This window comes from Acipenser ruthenus, unplaced genomic scaffold, assembly GCF_902713425.1.
Source record: "Acipenser ruthenus unplaced genomic scaffold, fAciRut3.2 maternal haplotype, whole genome shotgun sequence".
NCBI classification, from domain to species: domain Eukaryota; kingdom Metazoa; phylum Chordata; class Actinopteri; order Acipenseriformes; family Acipenseridae; genus Acipenser; species Acipenser ruthenus.
Genome location: NW_026708199.1, coordinates 66,675 through 84,157, shown reverse-complemented (window position 1 = coordinate 84,157; position 17,483 = coordinate 66,675). Strand labels below are relative to the sequence as shown.

The following is a 17,483-nucleotide window of genomic DNA, read 5'->3' as shown; positions in this document are numbered from 1 at the left end:
ATAATGTATCAAGGTGAACTGTGCACTGTATATCAAACATTCCATGCAAGTGTTTTCTTGATTGTGTGAAAACAGCACCTGTATCACAGGCTCACCTGTGCGGTTCCCACCAGTGACAATGGAAAGAAAAAAATAAAATAAATAAACTTGCTAAATTTATTGTCATTTCTTATCACCCAGACAAGTATAAAAGAAGGGACCAATAAGCTGTAGTACCACATTCCAAGTTGAGGATCTGGAACTTTTACACCTTCAACAATGCTGAGGCTCCTGGTGTTGACTATCTGTCCTGTCTTGGTAAGAACACCACACTGAGTGGTACTTTTTGAGTGTCAATTATATAGTAAATTCATGTCTGGCAGGTTATTTGTTTTAATGAATTTAATTAAATGCTGTTTAATAAATAAGATCATAGATGGCAAGGAGTGTATTATTATTACACTATATTATATTTTCATCATGGGGATCTGAGAGAAAAAAAACAATAAAAAAACAGGTCTGGTATGTGAATCCTCTTCATATCCAGATGGAACTATGTGGCATTCTACCACATAGTTATAACAGCTCGTTCTGTTATAATGTAATGTACTTTACTTGTAAATGAACCATTATGTTGTAATTATTTTCTGGTTATTTAAATTAACATTTACAGTGCTGTTATTTCTTTCTGTTTCCATTCCAAAGGACATACAGCCGAGTCTGATCACAAGCCTGAATTTCTGGAGCGCTTGGAAGGACAAGAAGGACGAGTTGTTGGTGGGGACGAGGCAACACCCAACTCCTGGCCGTGGCAGGTAAGCTTTCCAGTTAACTGGCAGTGTTGTGTGATATACTGCCATGGCAGACTATGTCCCCTGTCAGTGAGATGAGTTAAAAGATCTATAATCATCAATGCATACGAGCCAGGTTATTTTGCACAGTGGTTAAGACACTGACTTGTGGTGAGCGGGGTCGCAGGTTCATGTCCAGCCTCTGTTCAGTTACACCAACACGTCATCACACCACCTAAACACAGGAGAATTGCATTCATTCATTCATTCATTCATTTAGAAAAACAAAAACTGGGAAAAAATAGTTCATTCTGAAAAACAGGCTTATTTCAAATTCAAGACAGTGATGAAATTCAATATCTTTACAGGTATTATTTTGCACAATAATTAATATATATATATTTTTTTAAACCTTAAGTAGAACCCATTGCTCTCTTTTAAAAACATTCGTCCCTATTCACAAACCGATTTGGTTTTAAAAAAACAATTTGCTTTGCAGTTTGTGAAACCCTTTTCAGCTGTTCCAGAAAGGGTTTATTCTTATATTAACCTAAGGGAATGCTTATAAACACATTTCAGAAAAACATTCATTAAAACAACCATGAACCTTTTATGAACAGGGCCCAGTGTACGCACAGTACATTTCCCAAGTACTTGATAGCAAACGTCCAATGTCGAAAGTTTTATAATTGTTCTGGGCGAGGGGCTTCCAAGATGTAGCTTCATGATTAGCTCAGCCAGTCAGAGGCCCAGGACTCACTGAAGGGTGTTTCCTCTCAGATCTCGCTGCAGTATAACTCTGGAGGAAGCTATTACCACACCTGCGGAGGCACCCTGATAAGAGGCGCTGGGTGATGACGGCCGCTCACTGCGTCGACAGGTAACACTGCAATTCTTTTTATTCAAATCTCCCTCTAAAATGCTCATTTAATGCACAAATGTAGAGTAGCAGACTATGATTAAGCACGGAGACCAATTAGTATTCAATTTAAAAGTTGAGTTAGATATCACAGCAATTGTTCATGCATATATATGTCAAACCATATAGCCTCAATGACATATTGATATATACAATTGCGAATGCGTCAAAATATACAGGCCTATATACAGGCCTATACTTGAAGTTGTTTCTTAATGTCTTCAAGCACCAGGGCAGCAATATTTAAATATGTTGAGTACTACTTATATGTAATAATCACATTGAAAGGGAATATATTTGATCTCAGACAGGAAAAATCTGAAAAGCTGAATAATGTCATTGATTTATAATCCTGGAAAGATTAAACAATTTAATATTGGCATAGGGCTAGATCCTCAGATCATCATGGGAGTAAATAGCTTTGAGAATCTTGCACTTAAGCTTTTTTTCTTTTTAATAATCAAAAGCAAACCCCTCCAGAAAATTTATTTTATTGTTTTATACAACAATCTTACTCAGCCTTCTTACCCCTGCTCAATCCATACCCCTTGACGTTTCCATGGCTACCCCCCGCCTCCCTCTCCCCATTGTCTATTTCCAGTCCCCTTACCTTTCTCCTTTTCTCTCCCTCTATTTTCAGGGGGATGACCCTGCGTGTGGTGGTGGGAGATCACAAGCTGTCTGTGCATGAAGGGACCGAGCAGTACATTGCTGTGCAGCAGGTTGTCATCCACCCATACTGGAACAACAACAACATTGCTGCTGGGTCAGTCTCACTACAGCACAACGCATTTTACATATTTATTTAAAAATCCTCTAGCTAGGATAAAGTCTCATTTCCAAGAGGGTCCCAGATACAACAAAAGACAAACACCCAGTTGTAATAATAATCGTCCTTACATACGGTAGACATACAGTACATACAGTAGGACTATCATACAAAACAAAGAGAAATAATAATAAAAAAAACAGTCACGACAGCTGCAGCAATAACCAGTAAAGGTGGCAACTAACAGAATATCTTTAAAATGCAAAAATCTTCATCTTAAAGATCCAGTATCAAAGTTTAACCTTCATAGTGTTGTACATGCATTATTGTTCAGTTATAAATTATTTTACCTTACCTGAAAAAGCTTTCGCGCTGTGCCTTGCTGTTCTCTCGTTTTCGCATTTCGGAGAGACTTGCCTCCTGCTGGGATACCTTTGTGCATTTTCAGTTTAGTTCCCTGAACTTAAAAAAATACCAACAAAGACTTCAGCAATCAAGATTTACGTGCTCATCACAATAGATGTATTCTGTCATACAAATACTGTCAGTGGAGGCGAATGACACTTGAGTTCGATTTTTTTTCTAAAATTACAGGTAATGATATGTTCTTAGAATCAAGTTTGTTATAAACATTTGCAAATATTTAATAAGAGATGTGTTTTCAATTCCTGTGGTCCTGGCCATATTCGAGAATAAAAAGATAAATATAGGCAAAATGAAATATAAACAAGAATGTCTAGTCTACATGAGCACTAGTCAAAGCGACAGTTATTATAATGTTATAGTCCTAATAATAATAACAATACACATTTATAAAAAAAAATAAATTAAAAAAAAGAAAAGTGAAATGCTGTTCTGTTTATTTCCTGCTGCCACAACATACAAAAATATACTTTTTGGTTGATATTTTAATAATTCAAATAGGTGTTTCTAAGTCTTATTATTATTATTATTATTATTATTACAGTAGCTTACCATAACATAAAAAATGAACGAATGAATGAATTGAATGAATGAATAAAATGCCAACCAAAATGCCATTATTCAGACTACTCAGGCCTCTGGTTAGAAACTAACCTCAGCTCACAACCAGAGTGGGTCTTGGTATTTCATTTACTATATAAAATTACTGCGCAGTAGGTATTTTACAAAAATGTTAACATCACGTTTCAATGATGTCTTAAAATGATAGATAATTTAGTTAATTCATCCCAGATAAAACTGTTGCACGTGATGTCAGGCAGACTGTATCCTAGCAACCTGAGCAGCTACTGTCCGTAAAAGTTAGCTATGGGGAAATTTCCAGTGAGAATAATGGGTGCATCGATTTACTTTTATCTTGGTACACCTTCTACTACTTGACTGAAAAGAATGAAGATGCTGATTTTGGGACTGCAGCCAAAATTGTAAACATACCACCAAGCTTTAGGAAAGATCGAAGTTACCTGAAGCAGTTCATAATGCCAAAAAAGTACTGAAAGTTATTTCAAGCGGTCCAGGAAGATAGGAAACAGTAAGGTCAAATTCATCTTGCAGGTATTGGTATAATTTATATAGACGTGATACTATAAATCAAATAAATATAAATTCATTCTTTTAGCCCATGTTAATATATCTCTTAGCTGAACTATGCCCCTTTTGTTTAACTACATAGCATCTGAGTCATTTAAACATACTATATTCGTCGTACTACTAAAATCACTTTTGCTTGGGGGTCATACCGATTGATGACGAAGACCAAGTTTTAAAGCGTGACAACAGTACCCTCTAGTGGCTGTTGCTGGCTATCCAGTGTTTCCTATGGCCTACATTGGCATGTCCCGTGTTGTCTGTATCGCAGCATTGTATTTGTAAACACATTTTCCACTATTTTGACATTGTTAATCACACATCATGGGTCATAAAACATAAATCGAGTAAAACCTGAAAAAAGTAATACCCAAGTTGATTTACCTACTACGATGTGTGAATAAAAATATCAAAACAATTTGGATTATGTGGAAAAATATCCAAACTATCAGGATTATGTTGAAAAATATAATGTTGCGATATGGACAACACAGGATACAGCAGGGTAAAGTCATGTGTTTCTTGTGAACACTGCAGGGGGTTCTGTAACACTTTAATGCTGTAGGTCAATCTATCTGTAAGTCTTCCTCATGTACTCTTTTCTGCATGCAGCTATGACATTGCATTGCTGAAGCTGTCTCAAGATGCTGTACTGAACTCTTACGTCCAGCTGGGGGAGCTAGCTAGCGAGGGCCAGATTCTTCCCCACAACAACAACTGCTACATCTCCGGCTGGGGCTACACACAATGTAAGTGCTTTTGCTGCCTTGAGCTGAACATTATTTCATTCATTTATATTAACACAGCGTTCTCATAACAAGTCCCTTATACCTTTTCTGTACACGCATGGGCATAAGACTTATTCCATTGCAGAAGAGTTTTGAGCTTAATTAAGTTTTTTCCTTTCTATGGTTTACGTAAACCCAGAACATAAATCTTTATTTTATATAGCTCCTTTCATAGTGGACCACCATCACAAAGCGCTTTACAAGATGCAGTAACAACAAGAAAATACATAATACTTTAAATACAGACAAATGCATAATACATGATATACAGTAAAAAAAAACAATGCATAATACATTAAATACAGTGGAAAGTGCATAATACATGAAATAGTAGCAGCAACACAGCAGCTAATAGCAGATATCAAGCTTAAAGAGCATGGAAACAAGAGAGAACAGGTGGGTCTTGAGAGTTGATTTAAAGCAAGCAACGGTGGGAGCATCACGCACCAATGCTGGGAGAGAGTTCCAAAGAGTCTGAGCCATGAAGCTAAACGAGCGTTCTCCAAGTGTGGTGCATTTTTGCTTGGGGATAACAAGCAGGCCAGAGTCGGAGGACCTCAGCTTGCAGGCAGGGACATAGCGGGTCAGCAGGTTGAGGAGGTACTTGGGACCTGTGTGAACTTTACAGGTAGCCAGTGCAGCTGGGCAAGACGGGGGGTGATGTGATCACGTTTTTTACATCTGGTAAGGATCCTGGCAGCGGCATTCTGGACTAGCTGCAGTCAGTTTATGGTGCGTACTGGGAGACCACCATATAGAGAGTTTCAGTAGTCGAGAGGAGACAAATGCATGACAAAGTATCTCCGCATCCGGGAGGGAAAGGTAGGGACGGGCTTTGGAGATGTTTCGAAGCTGGTAGAAGGAAGATTTGACCACGGAAGAGATGTGGACATCAAAGGAGAGGTTGCTGTCAAGAAGTACACCAAGGCTTCATACTGTGGGGCAAGGCAGCAGCAGACAGTTTCCGAGGTTCAGGGCAGCTATATTTAGATTTTTAAGTTGAGTTTTAGATCCTACTAAAAGGAGTTCAGGTTTGCTAGTGTTCAGCTGAAGAAAACTGGCAGACGTCCAGGCCTCGATGTCTTGAATGCAAGTCAAGAGCCGGACCATGGCAGAGGGGCTACCAGGGTCGAGTTTGAAGTAGAGCTGGGTGTCGTCAGCATAGGATTGAAACATGAAGCTGTGTTGGCGGATGAGGTAACCCAAGGGAAGCATGTAGATAGTGAAGAGAAGGGGCCCAAGAACAGATCCTTGGGGGACACCACAAGTGACTGGGTTTGCCACACCACTGCGTCCAGCATAGAAAACAGACTGCGTGCGTCCGGATAAGTAAGAGGAAATCCAGGAGAGACAGGTTCCAGAGATTCCATACTTCTGAAGGCACAGTCAAGAAGAATGCCATGGTGTCAAAAGCGGCCGTTAGGTCAAGGAGGACAAGCACAGAGGGAGCACCAGCATCAGCATTGAGCAGGAGATCATTCACAATCTGGAGCAGAGCAGTTTCAGTACTGTTTTATCAGCTGACTGGCTATAGCCCATTCAAGAGTTTTTGAGAGAAAAGTGAGATTGGAGATGGGCCAGAAATTAGCTAAGTCAGCCGGGTCAAGGGAGGGTTTTTTGAGTATCGGCGTAACTCGCACTCAAGCTTGCGGCAGGCAGACTTAAGCACTCGAAGTTCGAGGGTGTACCATGGGCAGTTTCAATCTTTCTTGACGGTTCTGGTTGTAAGCGGGGCAACAGTGTCAATGATATGAGTAAGGGTGGCGTTGTAGAGGGTCAATCAACTTAGGACGGGAGAGTACCAGTTAGAGGGGACGCAGAGACCACATTCTGAGAGTTTCAGAGGATTCAGCAGATTCTTGGGACAACAGCATCAGTAGCGGAGGAAGGAGCAGGGAGATTAATATTAGCAGAGATTAGACAACAGCATCAGTAGCGGAGGAAGGAGCAGGGAGATTAATATTGGCAGTGATTAAGAAATGGTCGGAGAGAGAGCTATCTATATATAATATACTATGGTGCTTCCAGTGGAATCATTATGAATCTACAATGTTCCAAAATAATTAATTATAATTTGTTAGTTAGTATCTGTATAACAAGAAAATCAGTATTCAAATATCACACCAGTGAAAGTTCATGTGAATTTATTTATTGCCCTTATTTTAAGTTGTTTCAGATCCATCTAAAAAGGCATTTTTTCCCTCCTTCCAGCGAACGGGCAGGTTTCTCCTGTGCTGCGGCAGGCCTACCTCCCAGTGGTAGACTATAATACCTGCTCCAGTGCTTACTGGTGGGGCTCCACTGTAAAAACCAGCATGGTGTGCGCCGGGGGAGACGGAGTGCGCTCGGGCTGCCAGGTGAGAATCCTGCATTCTAACAGCTGCTTCCAGTACCCAGGACTTTAACTGCATTCTGTCTGGTACACAATCACTTAAGAGTTTTGTCAGAACAAAATCACTAGTTGCACATTTTTTCTGAATAGAAAAAAGACAATTAACAATTATAAAGCGATTCTCAAACTTTCTTCCATACCCTGAATGTAATGTCTGAGTTGTTTATTTTTGTTATGATGATTACATTTAGTGACCTCTTAGCTAAAGGCAACCTCCAAATTGGTTTCTGTAAGTGTTGTGTGTCTTGTTTTGTCTGCAATGTGCTGTGCCTGTACTGTATCTGCTCCAGGCCAAACCATCTGCTCTCTCCTGCAGGGGGATTCCGGTGGCCCCTTGAACTGCGTAGTAAATGGAAGGTACTATGTCCATGGTGTGACCAGCTTTGTCTCATCCAGAGGCTGCAATGAGAAAATGAAGCCAACAGTCTTCACACGAGTCTCGGCTTACATCAGCTGGATGAACGAGGTGAGAAACAATGGAGTGGAGGGAGGTGGCTTGGTATCTTTTATTTCTATTTATACTTCAGTTCTTGGAGAAAAGTTGGAGCCTTATTATCACTCTAACTAGCACTAGAACAAACACCATTGGTTGCCTACAGCATAAAATGTAAGAAACCAAATAGAGTAGACTAGTGTTCCTGGCTATTGTCTCCCTCAGTGTAATGAGTTTGACTGTTTTCTGGAGAAGGTTTAGCTGAAGAGTTTGTCTACTTGATTAGGGGGTAGATTTGGTCTATTTGCAGTAATGAATAAATACTGTTCGATCCAGTGAGCGTTTTGTCTGACCACCTCTTTTTTTATATTCTCCAGATCATGGCCAGGAACTAAACTACAGTGCTGCAGCCCACGGTCCCTGTGAGAGATACTAGAACAAATTGTCCATGGGTCTCAATGTGTGTTTAATCAAAATAAAATAAAAAATCATTTATTTAGCACTAAGCCTTTGCTATTCTACCTTCATGGACAATGACCCAGATATTCGAAGCAATGTACAGTCCCCTCGCAAAATTAGTGCCTCACAAAAAATTAGTGGTTTTGCACAAAAATGTATATTTTCCAACACGACACAAAACAGTTGCGTGAAGTTGGAAAATGGCAGTATTTTGCTAAATTCGCAAATGTGTTTGTGCCTCGCAAAACCACCTGCGCATATTCAATACCAATATAGCAGAAATGCACAAGAGCTACACGTGAATGCGCAGAATTGGAATACTACACGACAATGGATTGTTAAAAATACATAGGTGTACAGTACATACCAATATTCCTCAGACGAGTCTACACTGAAGTGTAACCTCCACATGGAATGCAGAATCAAAGCTCAACATACATCGGTAACACTGGCAGCACCAAAGTTGCATGCCCACCCCCACAAATATATAAATAAGCTACTAAATGGAGAAATGAAACAATGGAACACAGGGTAGTGTAGGCTATTCAACATATAACAAATAAAAATATATTGTAGTGACTTGCTAACTGGATAAGTGTCAACATGAAGGACGGACAAAATATCTCTGTAGCATCAAACTCCACTCTTTATTTTACAGAAATGCACCTGTCAGCCGGTGTTCTGAGTAGCTCCGACCCGTGCTCCTTATATTATACATACACATATTTACAGAAGTGGGGACTGTAAAACAAACCCACAATGCTGAAAGCACTACTCTATTTGGAAGCCCTGAAAACGGAAATCTCAGCATGGAGCCGGCCAAGAACACTGCCTGTGGATGCAGCCAGCACATGTGTATCCCTTATACTCCTGCTGAAAGCCCCTTCCAACTTGCTTGACAAACCTGGGGGGCAATTAATTCAACTTAAATAAAATGGGCTGAACAGGCAGTGGAATAAGAAAGGAGCACCTTTTGTACATTAACTTTACATTCAAAACGCCGACAAAATGTACCAATACAGTAATCAGTAGCCTAGCCTACTACTGTATAAGCAGTGTCTTTGATATTGAAATCTATGTGAATGCAGGGTAAGGGGTGCAAACATTTGCTTGATCAACCTAGGGTTGATATACTGCTGTATGTGTCTATTAAAGTAAAGCGTTCCTGCATTATACATGCAGTTGTTTAGTATCTGCTGGCTCGGTCTGTTACATACAGAGTTATTCTTTCAGCACCAAGAAAGCGTGCTCGGGAAAGTGATTAGTTTTCTTTTGGTCCGAAAGAACAATCACGATTGCAGCTTCCCTGTTTATTTTTTAAACATGTATTAACACTAGTGATGCTGCTATCACAATCATTCTTTTGAATATAAATTATATAGATGTGGACGGAACCTTGTATGATCGCTCAGCGTTTTCCATTGTTGTAGTACCTCGGAAAGCGCCTGCATTTCACTTCAGTGATTGGGTGAGAGTGCTGGCGTGATGTGCGTGGAGTTAAGGCTTGCTTTTTAAAAATTGTATTTTGTGCCTCGCAAAAATGGTTTTGTGCTTTGAGCATAATTTCGAACATGGCAGGATCTCGCAAATTGTCATCCACTCCTGCCAAATTGTGCTATGCCTACATTATATTTGTGCACAGTACAAAACGGATTGTGGCACGCAAAAAATAAGTTTTGATTATGGCACATTTTGCGCATTCACGCATAACGGCCATTTGCGATGTGCATAACCCTCTGCGCGGTGCCGAAACCTTTCAAATATCTGGGCCCATATCATAACTTCTTGAAACACATGCACATGGAAAATGCAATGAGATTCTGTCAAACTGTAAAGATAAATAATGTATTAACCCCACCAATCACAATCTCTAATCCATGAATAGTAATGTGACCTACATTTGGTACTCTCAAGGACATGTGTGGGGTTGCTTTCTACTTTTAGATTCGGTTGTTGTTACTGCTGTCTTCAGCTATGATGTCTTAACATATATTAAAAAAAAATAAAAAAATCTTCAGTACAAATGCTTATTTATTAATTGACGTATTTAACAACATTCACATACAAATATATATTTATTTTTTTAGCATCAATCTTTGTTACATATTTACATTTTTTCATAAGTTAATTCATGACCGCATGTGAAGCAAATCTTTTTATATGTATCTTCTTCAATCTCTTCCTCAGGCCCATAGTCATGCTTGTGTGAACTGGAGTCCTTTTTCCACAAGCTACTTCTCACAGCTCTGCGAAGTTCTGTTTAGGGAAGAAAGGTTCAGTTCCCCTTGTACTTTTTTGACAAACACAATGTTTCGCTTTCACTACATGTTTGAAATGCGACAGTGAAACCCATTCACCACTTCAGACACTACATAGCTATTTTAGAAATTTGGCAAGATTTCAGTGGATGGTTCCCAAAACGGGATGACTGTGGCTAATTGCATTTTGCGTGAAGTGCATTATAAATAAATGCTAGCGTTGATGTATTCTGACACAATTGAGGAAAAAATAAGTTTCATATCAGAACCAGAGAAACTAAAATGTCATTTTGTATGAAACTTGCATAACTGTCCCCCCTAAAGAAAATATCACTTTCCTTTTATTAAACCCAGAAGATAGATAAATGTGCCAAAAGAGCTCTGAAAACTTGCATAAGGATATTCTTTAGCAAGTTTTACAGATTATCAGACTGGATATACGGAGGCGCCTGTCTGTATGGCTGTATACTGCACTTAAATACTAGATCATATACTTTTGCAAGACATGGATTGTTCTAACAGTATTTACATCTGTGGAAGATGATTTATATGTCACTCCCATACCATACTTTAAGTGTATCCCATCTCATGTTTCCATAATCATACCTTTCACCTTCTTGTCGAACTGCTTCTGCTTCCGCTTGTCTCGGGTCTCCTGACGGGATTCTTTAGCTTCCTCCAGGGCGTCCTCACTGCCCCATACTTCCAGAGAGCGTTTTACAACCTACAGGTGGAAACAAAATGGGTCTGTGCACTTACCCAGGTACTGTATCTTACGGGTGGCACTGCAAAATGCAGCTTTCTGTAAAATGGTACTGTTTTATTTTATTTTGAAAAAGATGAGTAGGGTCATTCCTGTTGGTTTAATTTCTATAACTTTCTGTTGCATGTTTCAAAGTGTTCGGTGGCTACCTCTAATCAAATTGACAGTGTATTTCTTACTTGCTCTTTGCTTTGTCATACAAAAGAGTGCAAGAGAAAATACATTCTCAAAACAAGTCATTAAATCTAAATAAAAAAAATAAAATGGAAACCTTTTATTAACGCACTTAATCTGTTTATATAGAACCTGTTGTGGTTTAAAAGTTTGGAATGCTTTGTCATTGACATTCCGAGTGCAAGATCTACACGCTTCTCAGTGAAATTAAAAGTGTAGTTGGTGCTAATAGGTTCCAATTAGGAAGTGACTTATAATGTACTTCAGATACAAGAAAATCAGATACAAGACTCCAGCTCACCTGAAGCTTCAAGTAGAGTTTCATGTCACCCCAGTGGGAGTTGTGAGGGTTCTTTCTCAAGATGAATTTCAGTATGGGTTCCCTCTTGTCAAGATCACAGTCATTCAGGAGGTACTCCTGCTTGGCTTCTGTTCGGGTTATAAGCTTGTGCTTGTTCTCATTGTCCCTGAAAGGTCACAAATGCAATTGGTTGTAGCACCTTACTTCTAATGATCCTCTAGAAAATGTTTTTTTCAGTTTTATGAAAATGCTTGGGTTTATTGGATCACTTAGGGCTTAGTGCCAGGAGTCCTGCCATTAAATCCAAGTTAATCATTCATTTTAGAGCTTGAAATTCCTCATTAGCCTATAGTTTTGCTCTAGATCTTTCGGTTTTCAAACTTTATTTTTACCTAGTGAGGCACGCTTTATCTGTCATAACTCTATACTTTTTATATAGTTTACTACTCAATACTGACACCCATGTTGAAGCCTTAAAGTGTTACTGAAATGTGTAGGATTTAAAACACAACCAATTACTTCCCATAGCTTTCTGCTTTGTCGTGTGTATTCCTGCAATGTCTTTTTCCACAGAATTGTGATTGTTTTTATATTTTTATTAATATATCCCTGGTGATAAATCAGTTATTTTAGTTTCACATCTGTTATGCACCGGGTCTTCCTCTCAAAATGTCTTCTGAATCCACACATGAACTGCTAAAATCCAACCTGTCCAATCAGAAACATTTAATTGGTTCCCGACTCCTGTCACAAAGTTCAGCATTTAAAAAAATATATATATATATTTTGTTGGTCCCCCGATTTACTGCCAATTTGGAATGCCCAGTCGCTTTTCCCCTCACCACAGCAATTCCCCACATGGCTCAGGAGATCTGAATATTCAGTAGGCACCCTCCGATCCCATGGCTAAGCCAGCTTCCTTTTTCACCAAGGAACTCGAGAGTGGATGTCAGTGAACTACCAACCTCTGGAGGACAAAGGCCAGCTCTGCAGGTGTCCGCCTTTAGCTCACTGGATGCCTGGCCAGCAGGGTTTACTGTAGCACGATGAGGAGAAAGTCCCTGCCGGTTTTGCCTCCCTAACCCACAGGAGCATCAGCGCCAATGCGACGCTCCCTTTGGAGTCCCCAGCGAAGACCAGCTACTTCACACAGCCAGGATGTGAACCTGCGCTGTACGACTCACCCTGTGCACACGCGGCTGTGCTTCTACTAGATGAGCCACTTGGGGACCTGTCAAAGTTCAGCATTTTAATTGGTTCATCTGCCCATCATCTTGGCCAGGATCCTACCTGATCGCTCGGGCACAGGTTCAGTGGGGCAGGAACAGGTTTATAAACCTTGACCAAGCAGTATTGGACTTGATGCAAATGTGTAGCCTTGAGACAACAGCTGGCAGACTTCTCTGTAACAAACGGATAGTACTAGTACTGTACCTGCAGTTGTCACACACAGCTAAATTGAAGCTGTTGCTGAGGTAGGAGTCCATAAATGCTTTGTTGCAGTCCTCACACAGCAAGTAGTCAAACTCCAGCACTGGTCCTGCAGTAACAGAAAGGATTACACAGAACTGTGATAATAGTCAAGAGCCCCTGCGTTGTTTTATTTTTTTCTGAACAGACTGTCCCTTCCCAAAACTCCACTTGACACAAACAAGCATACGCACACGGTAACGTTCTCCTACTGTCATTTGAGATATTGTACCTGGCTTGTGCACCACTTTCTCCACTTTATGTTGCTCTTCTTCTTCCTCTTCTATGAAAAACCCAGCTCCAGTGTCAATCGTCTTTTGAATTTTTGCAGAGGTGCCTCCTGGAGTATAATGCAAACAAGAAACAATTGCTGGACAGTACTAAAAAAAGCCATCACAGGACTGCATGTTTGACATTCATGATGCTCACTTATACACACACAATAACAAAATCCACATTTAAGCTGGATCAAATAACAAATGTGGCTCTTGGACCAATTACAGTATTGCAGAAGTAATAAAGATGCAAGTTTAAAATATATCAGAGATATTATTATTATGGAAAATGTATATTAACTAAAATATCAGTGCTTTTGTTATAGTACTAAAAAACAAACATTAGATGGGGGCACTCCAATGTGGATAACTCAATTTTAGTGCCTTATAAATGAATCCCTAAGTGATAAACACATACTGGTTTACAGTGCCAATAGGTTGAAGGGCCATTAGGATGACGCTGCTTTTTCATGACATAACAAGTATGGCTACAGTAGATGGCCATTCCTCAATAACAATTGCTGCCTCTAATTCCTTTATGGAATGCAGGTCTGTTTTCCACAATGGCCCACAGAATAATCTCTTTGCATCTGCATACCAGTATCCTCGGTATAATTTAAGATTCCCGTTCCAACGCAGTTATAGCCATTCCAGTTTTTAAGGCATGCTTAATTACACACACATTCTGTACTGCTAACTTACTATTAGGATTCACATGACAACCTAGAATGGCTTGTTTTTGCTACATAGCAGGTCATTCTTAATGTTGGTACAAATCCAGAAGACATGCAGTACCTTCGGCTACAGAATAGGGTCTGCTGGCTAGCCTTGCTTGCCGTAACATCAGTGCACGCTGCCTGTTACGTTCAATTTTGGCTCTCATGGTTGCTGAAAGAGGCGTGTTGTTGTTTTGCTCTGCGTCTTCTATTTCGGGAGAGGCGACAGCCGAATCAGGTGCCGGGTCTGATGCACTTGTGCTGGAGTCCATTCCTTCTGCCTTCCTGCTCCCTGAAATTAGAAGAACTGAACCAGCGATATGTTGTATTTGTATTTGTATTCATTAAATTAGCTATGCAAGTTAGATTCCCAAAACATAGCAACTACGTTTTTGGCGTGTAGAATGCAAGTACTAGTACCATCCACCATGAATCAAATCAACTGCACTCTACATAATTTTACAATCAGAGCCACGGCTGAAAAAAACTAGAAAGAAGCATGTTTCTAAATACAACTTTAAAAAAATTAAAATTACATGTTTCTGAAACACATCAGTAAAATAATGTGGTGAAACCTAGGCTACCCTGTATAGTCACTGTTTCTGTAACAAACAAACAAAATAAATACAACACAAACCTCTGTTAAAAAAAACCCAAAAAACTGCAGTTTAATAATGTGGAACAGCAACTGCTCGGCATAAAAAGAAAAGAAAAAGTGTACTGCTTTATTAACAAAACATGAAACCAATTTCATTGTTTACCTGGAGGTCCCTGTTTTGTTCTCAGCTGCCACGCGCGTCCTTATGACGTCTTTTCATAGGTTGTTGCGCAAGTTTCGAGTTTCGGGAACAATGGCAGTGTCTCCACCTAGTGGATAATTGTAAATTCACAGCTACATACTTACAGTGCATTTTGAAAATACAGAAAGAATTCCGCAGTTGAGGCTGTAGCGCACCACAATAATGTCACATTTTACGCAAAAAAAAAAAAAAAAATGTCCTTGTGCCTGTTAACTAACTAACCTTCATTATTTAATAGTTTTCTCAAGTCCACTGCTTAATCAGACATGTCAGTTCAGATTTCTTACATTCAGGTTGCGGTTTTAGCATCTCTCCCATTGAAACCTGTTTGCAACTGTGAGCCACGCCTTGTTCCTGCGACTATACCTACTTGCAGCAGCATGAGGTTATACTACTACACCTTAAAGCTAAATTTAGCAAAACCTACATTTAAAAAGTTTTTGTTTTATAAAACAGATTTGACAGGAAACACCTCCAAACGAGATTTTTTTCAATTTATAAACTATCAAACCACCTTAAACATGTTAAAAAAAAAAAAGTTAAAACCCACCCATTAAAATTCCCCCCAAAAGACACAATAAATGCACATTAGATCTGTAGTTTTCCCGTGTTTTTCACATATCAAAAGCATAATAATTACATATACAGACGTGCTCAAATTTGTTGGTACCCTTACAGCTCATTGAAATAATGCTTCATTCTTCCTGAAAAGTGATGAAATTAAAAGCTATTTTATCATGTATACTTGCATGCCTTTGGTATGTCATAGAATAAAGCAAATAAGCTATGAAAAGAGATGAATTATTGCTGATTCTATAAAGATATTCTAAAATGGCATGGACACATTTGTTGGTACCCCTTAGAAAAGATAATAAATAATTGGATTATAGTGATATTTCAAACTAATTAGTTTCTTTAATTAGTATCACACATGTCTCCAATCTTGTAATCAGTCATTCAGCCTATTTAAATGGAGAAAAGTAGTCACTGTGCTGTTTGGTATCATTGTGTGCACCACACTGAACATGGACCAGAGAAAGCAAAGGAGAGAGTTGTCTGAGGAGATCAGAAAGAAAATAATAGACAAGCATGGTAAAGGTAAAGGCTACAAGACCATCTCCAAGCAGCTTGATGTTCCTGTGACAACAATTGCAAATATTATTAAGAAGTTTAAGGTCCATGGAACTGTAGCCAACCTCCCTGGGCGCGGCCGCAAGAGGAAAATCGACCCCAGATTGAACAGAAGGATAGTGCGAATGGTAGAAAAAGAACCAAGGATAACTGCCAAAGAGATACAAGCTGAACTCCAAGGTGAAGGTACGTCAGTTTCTGATCGCACCATCCGTCGCTTTTTTGAGCGAAAGTGGGCTCCATGGAAGAAGACCCAGGAGGACTCCACTTTTGAAAGAAAAACATAAAAAAAGCCAGACTGGAATTTGCTAAAATGCATTTTGACAAGCCACAATCCTTCTGGGAGAATGTCCTTTGGACAGATGAGTCAAAACTGGAGCTTTTTGGCAAGTCACATCAGCTCTATGTTCACAGACGAAAAAATGAAGCTTTCAAAGAAAAGAACACCATACCTACAGTGAAACATGGAGGAGGCTCGGTTATGTTTTGGGGCTGCTTTGCTGCGCCTGGCACAGGGTGCCTTGAATCTGTGCAGGGCACAATGAAATCTCAAGACTATCAAGGCATTCTGGAGCAAAACGTACTGCCCAGTGTCAGAAAGCTCTGTCTCAGTCGCAGGTCATGGGTCATCCAACAGGATAATGACCCAAAACACACAGCTAAAAGCACCCAAGAATGGATAAGAACAAAACATTGGACTATTCTGAAGTGGCCTTCTATGAGTCCTGATCTGAATCCTATCGAACATCTATGGAAAGAGCTGAAACTTGCAGTCTGGAGAAGGCACCCATCAAACCTGAGACAGCTGGAGCAGTTTGCTCAGGAAGAGTGGGCCAAACTACCTGTTAACAGGTGCAGAAGTCTCACTGAGAGCTACAGAAAACGTTTGATTGCAGTGATTGCCTCTAAAGGTTGTGCAACAAAATATTAGGTTAGCGGTCCCATCATTTTTGTCCATGCCATTTTCATTTGTTTTATTATTTGCAATATTATGTTAAATAAAAAATCAAAAGCAAAGTCTGATTTCTATTAAATATGGAATAAACAATGGTGGATGCCAATTACTTTTGTCAGTTTCAAGTTAGGCCTATTTCAGAGAAAATTGTGCATTCTTCGATTTTTGTGGAGGGGTACCAACAAATTTGAGCACGTCTGTATATAGGTGAAGATATGTGCGGTAATTAAAAAAAAAAAATCCTCCCCCCCAGAATACATTCTGCCCCCTCCAGATTGAGAATCACTAGCCTAGACCACTTATTACCATGGAGGAGCATGATCATCTATTTCATTGAATTTGAAAGGCACTTATTAACTCTTCCTGCACTGAAATCCCTTTTTACTTTTGGTAATTCATTTTTATGTCTACACTTGTAAACAATGACATCTGGCAGGATATTAATGTATTCATTAAAAAAGAAACTAATAAATTACTTGAGTTGTGATGATTCTGCTTTTTGTGACAATCACAAATTATAGAGTAGGGAGTCAAAATTCAG

At 39.4% G+C, this 17,483-nt stretch overlaps 1 protein-coding gene and 1 pseudogene across 4 annotated transcripts; one reads left to right on the top strand and one right to left on the bottom strand.

Moving 5' to 3' along the window:
* Nucleotides 1-3: 3 nt before the first annotated feature.
* Nucleotides 4-8,146, top strand: LOC131730006 (chymotrypsin-like elastase family member 1; annotated as a pseudogene).
* A 1,966-nt stretch (nt 8,147-10,112) lies between these two features.
* LOC117421029 (DNA repair protein complementing XP-A cells homolog) lies at nt 10,113-14,909 on the bottom strand. 4 transcript variants are annotated; one of them, XM_059020258.1, is made up of 7 exons: nt 14,818-14,909; nt 14,136-14,363; nt 13,298-13,405; nt 13,030-13,135; nt 11,596-11,761; nt 10,964-11,081; nt 10,113-10,355 (listed from the first exon to the last, which is right to left on the bottom strand). In XM_059020258.1, the coding sequence occupies exons 2-7, from the start codon at nt 14,326-14,328 to the stop codon at nt 10,207-10,209; spliced, it is 840 nt and encodes a 279-aa protein (XP_058876241.1). In that variant the 5' UTR covers nt 14,329-14,363; nt 14,818-14,909; the 3' UTR covers nt 10,113-10,206. The 4 variants fall into 4 exon arrangements, with proteins under 4 accessions (XP_058876241.1, XP_058876244.1, XP_058876242.1 ...); XM_059020261.1 differs by having other exon boundaries at nt 14,136-14,348; nt 14,818-14,871; XM_059020259.1 differs by having other exon boundaries at nt 14,694-14,822.
* Between the last annotated feature and the right edge of the window lie 2,574 nt (nt 14,910-17,483).

Excerpts from the sequence above, each read along its gene's own strand:
- LOC117421029 (XM_059020258.1), bottom strand. The coding sequence starts at position 14,328 with ATGGACTCCAGCACAAGTGCATCAGACCCGGCACCTGATTCGGCTGTC. Across the intron at positions 13,406-14,135 it reads ACCCTATTCTGTAGCCGAAG|GAGGCACCTCTGCAAAAATT; the intron begins GTACTGCATGTC and ends ATTATACTCCAG. Across the intron at positions 13,136-13,297 it reads GAAAGTGGTGCACAAGCCAG|GACCAGTGCTGGAGTTTGAC; the intron begins GTACAATATCTC and ends CTGTTACTGCAG.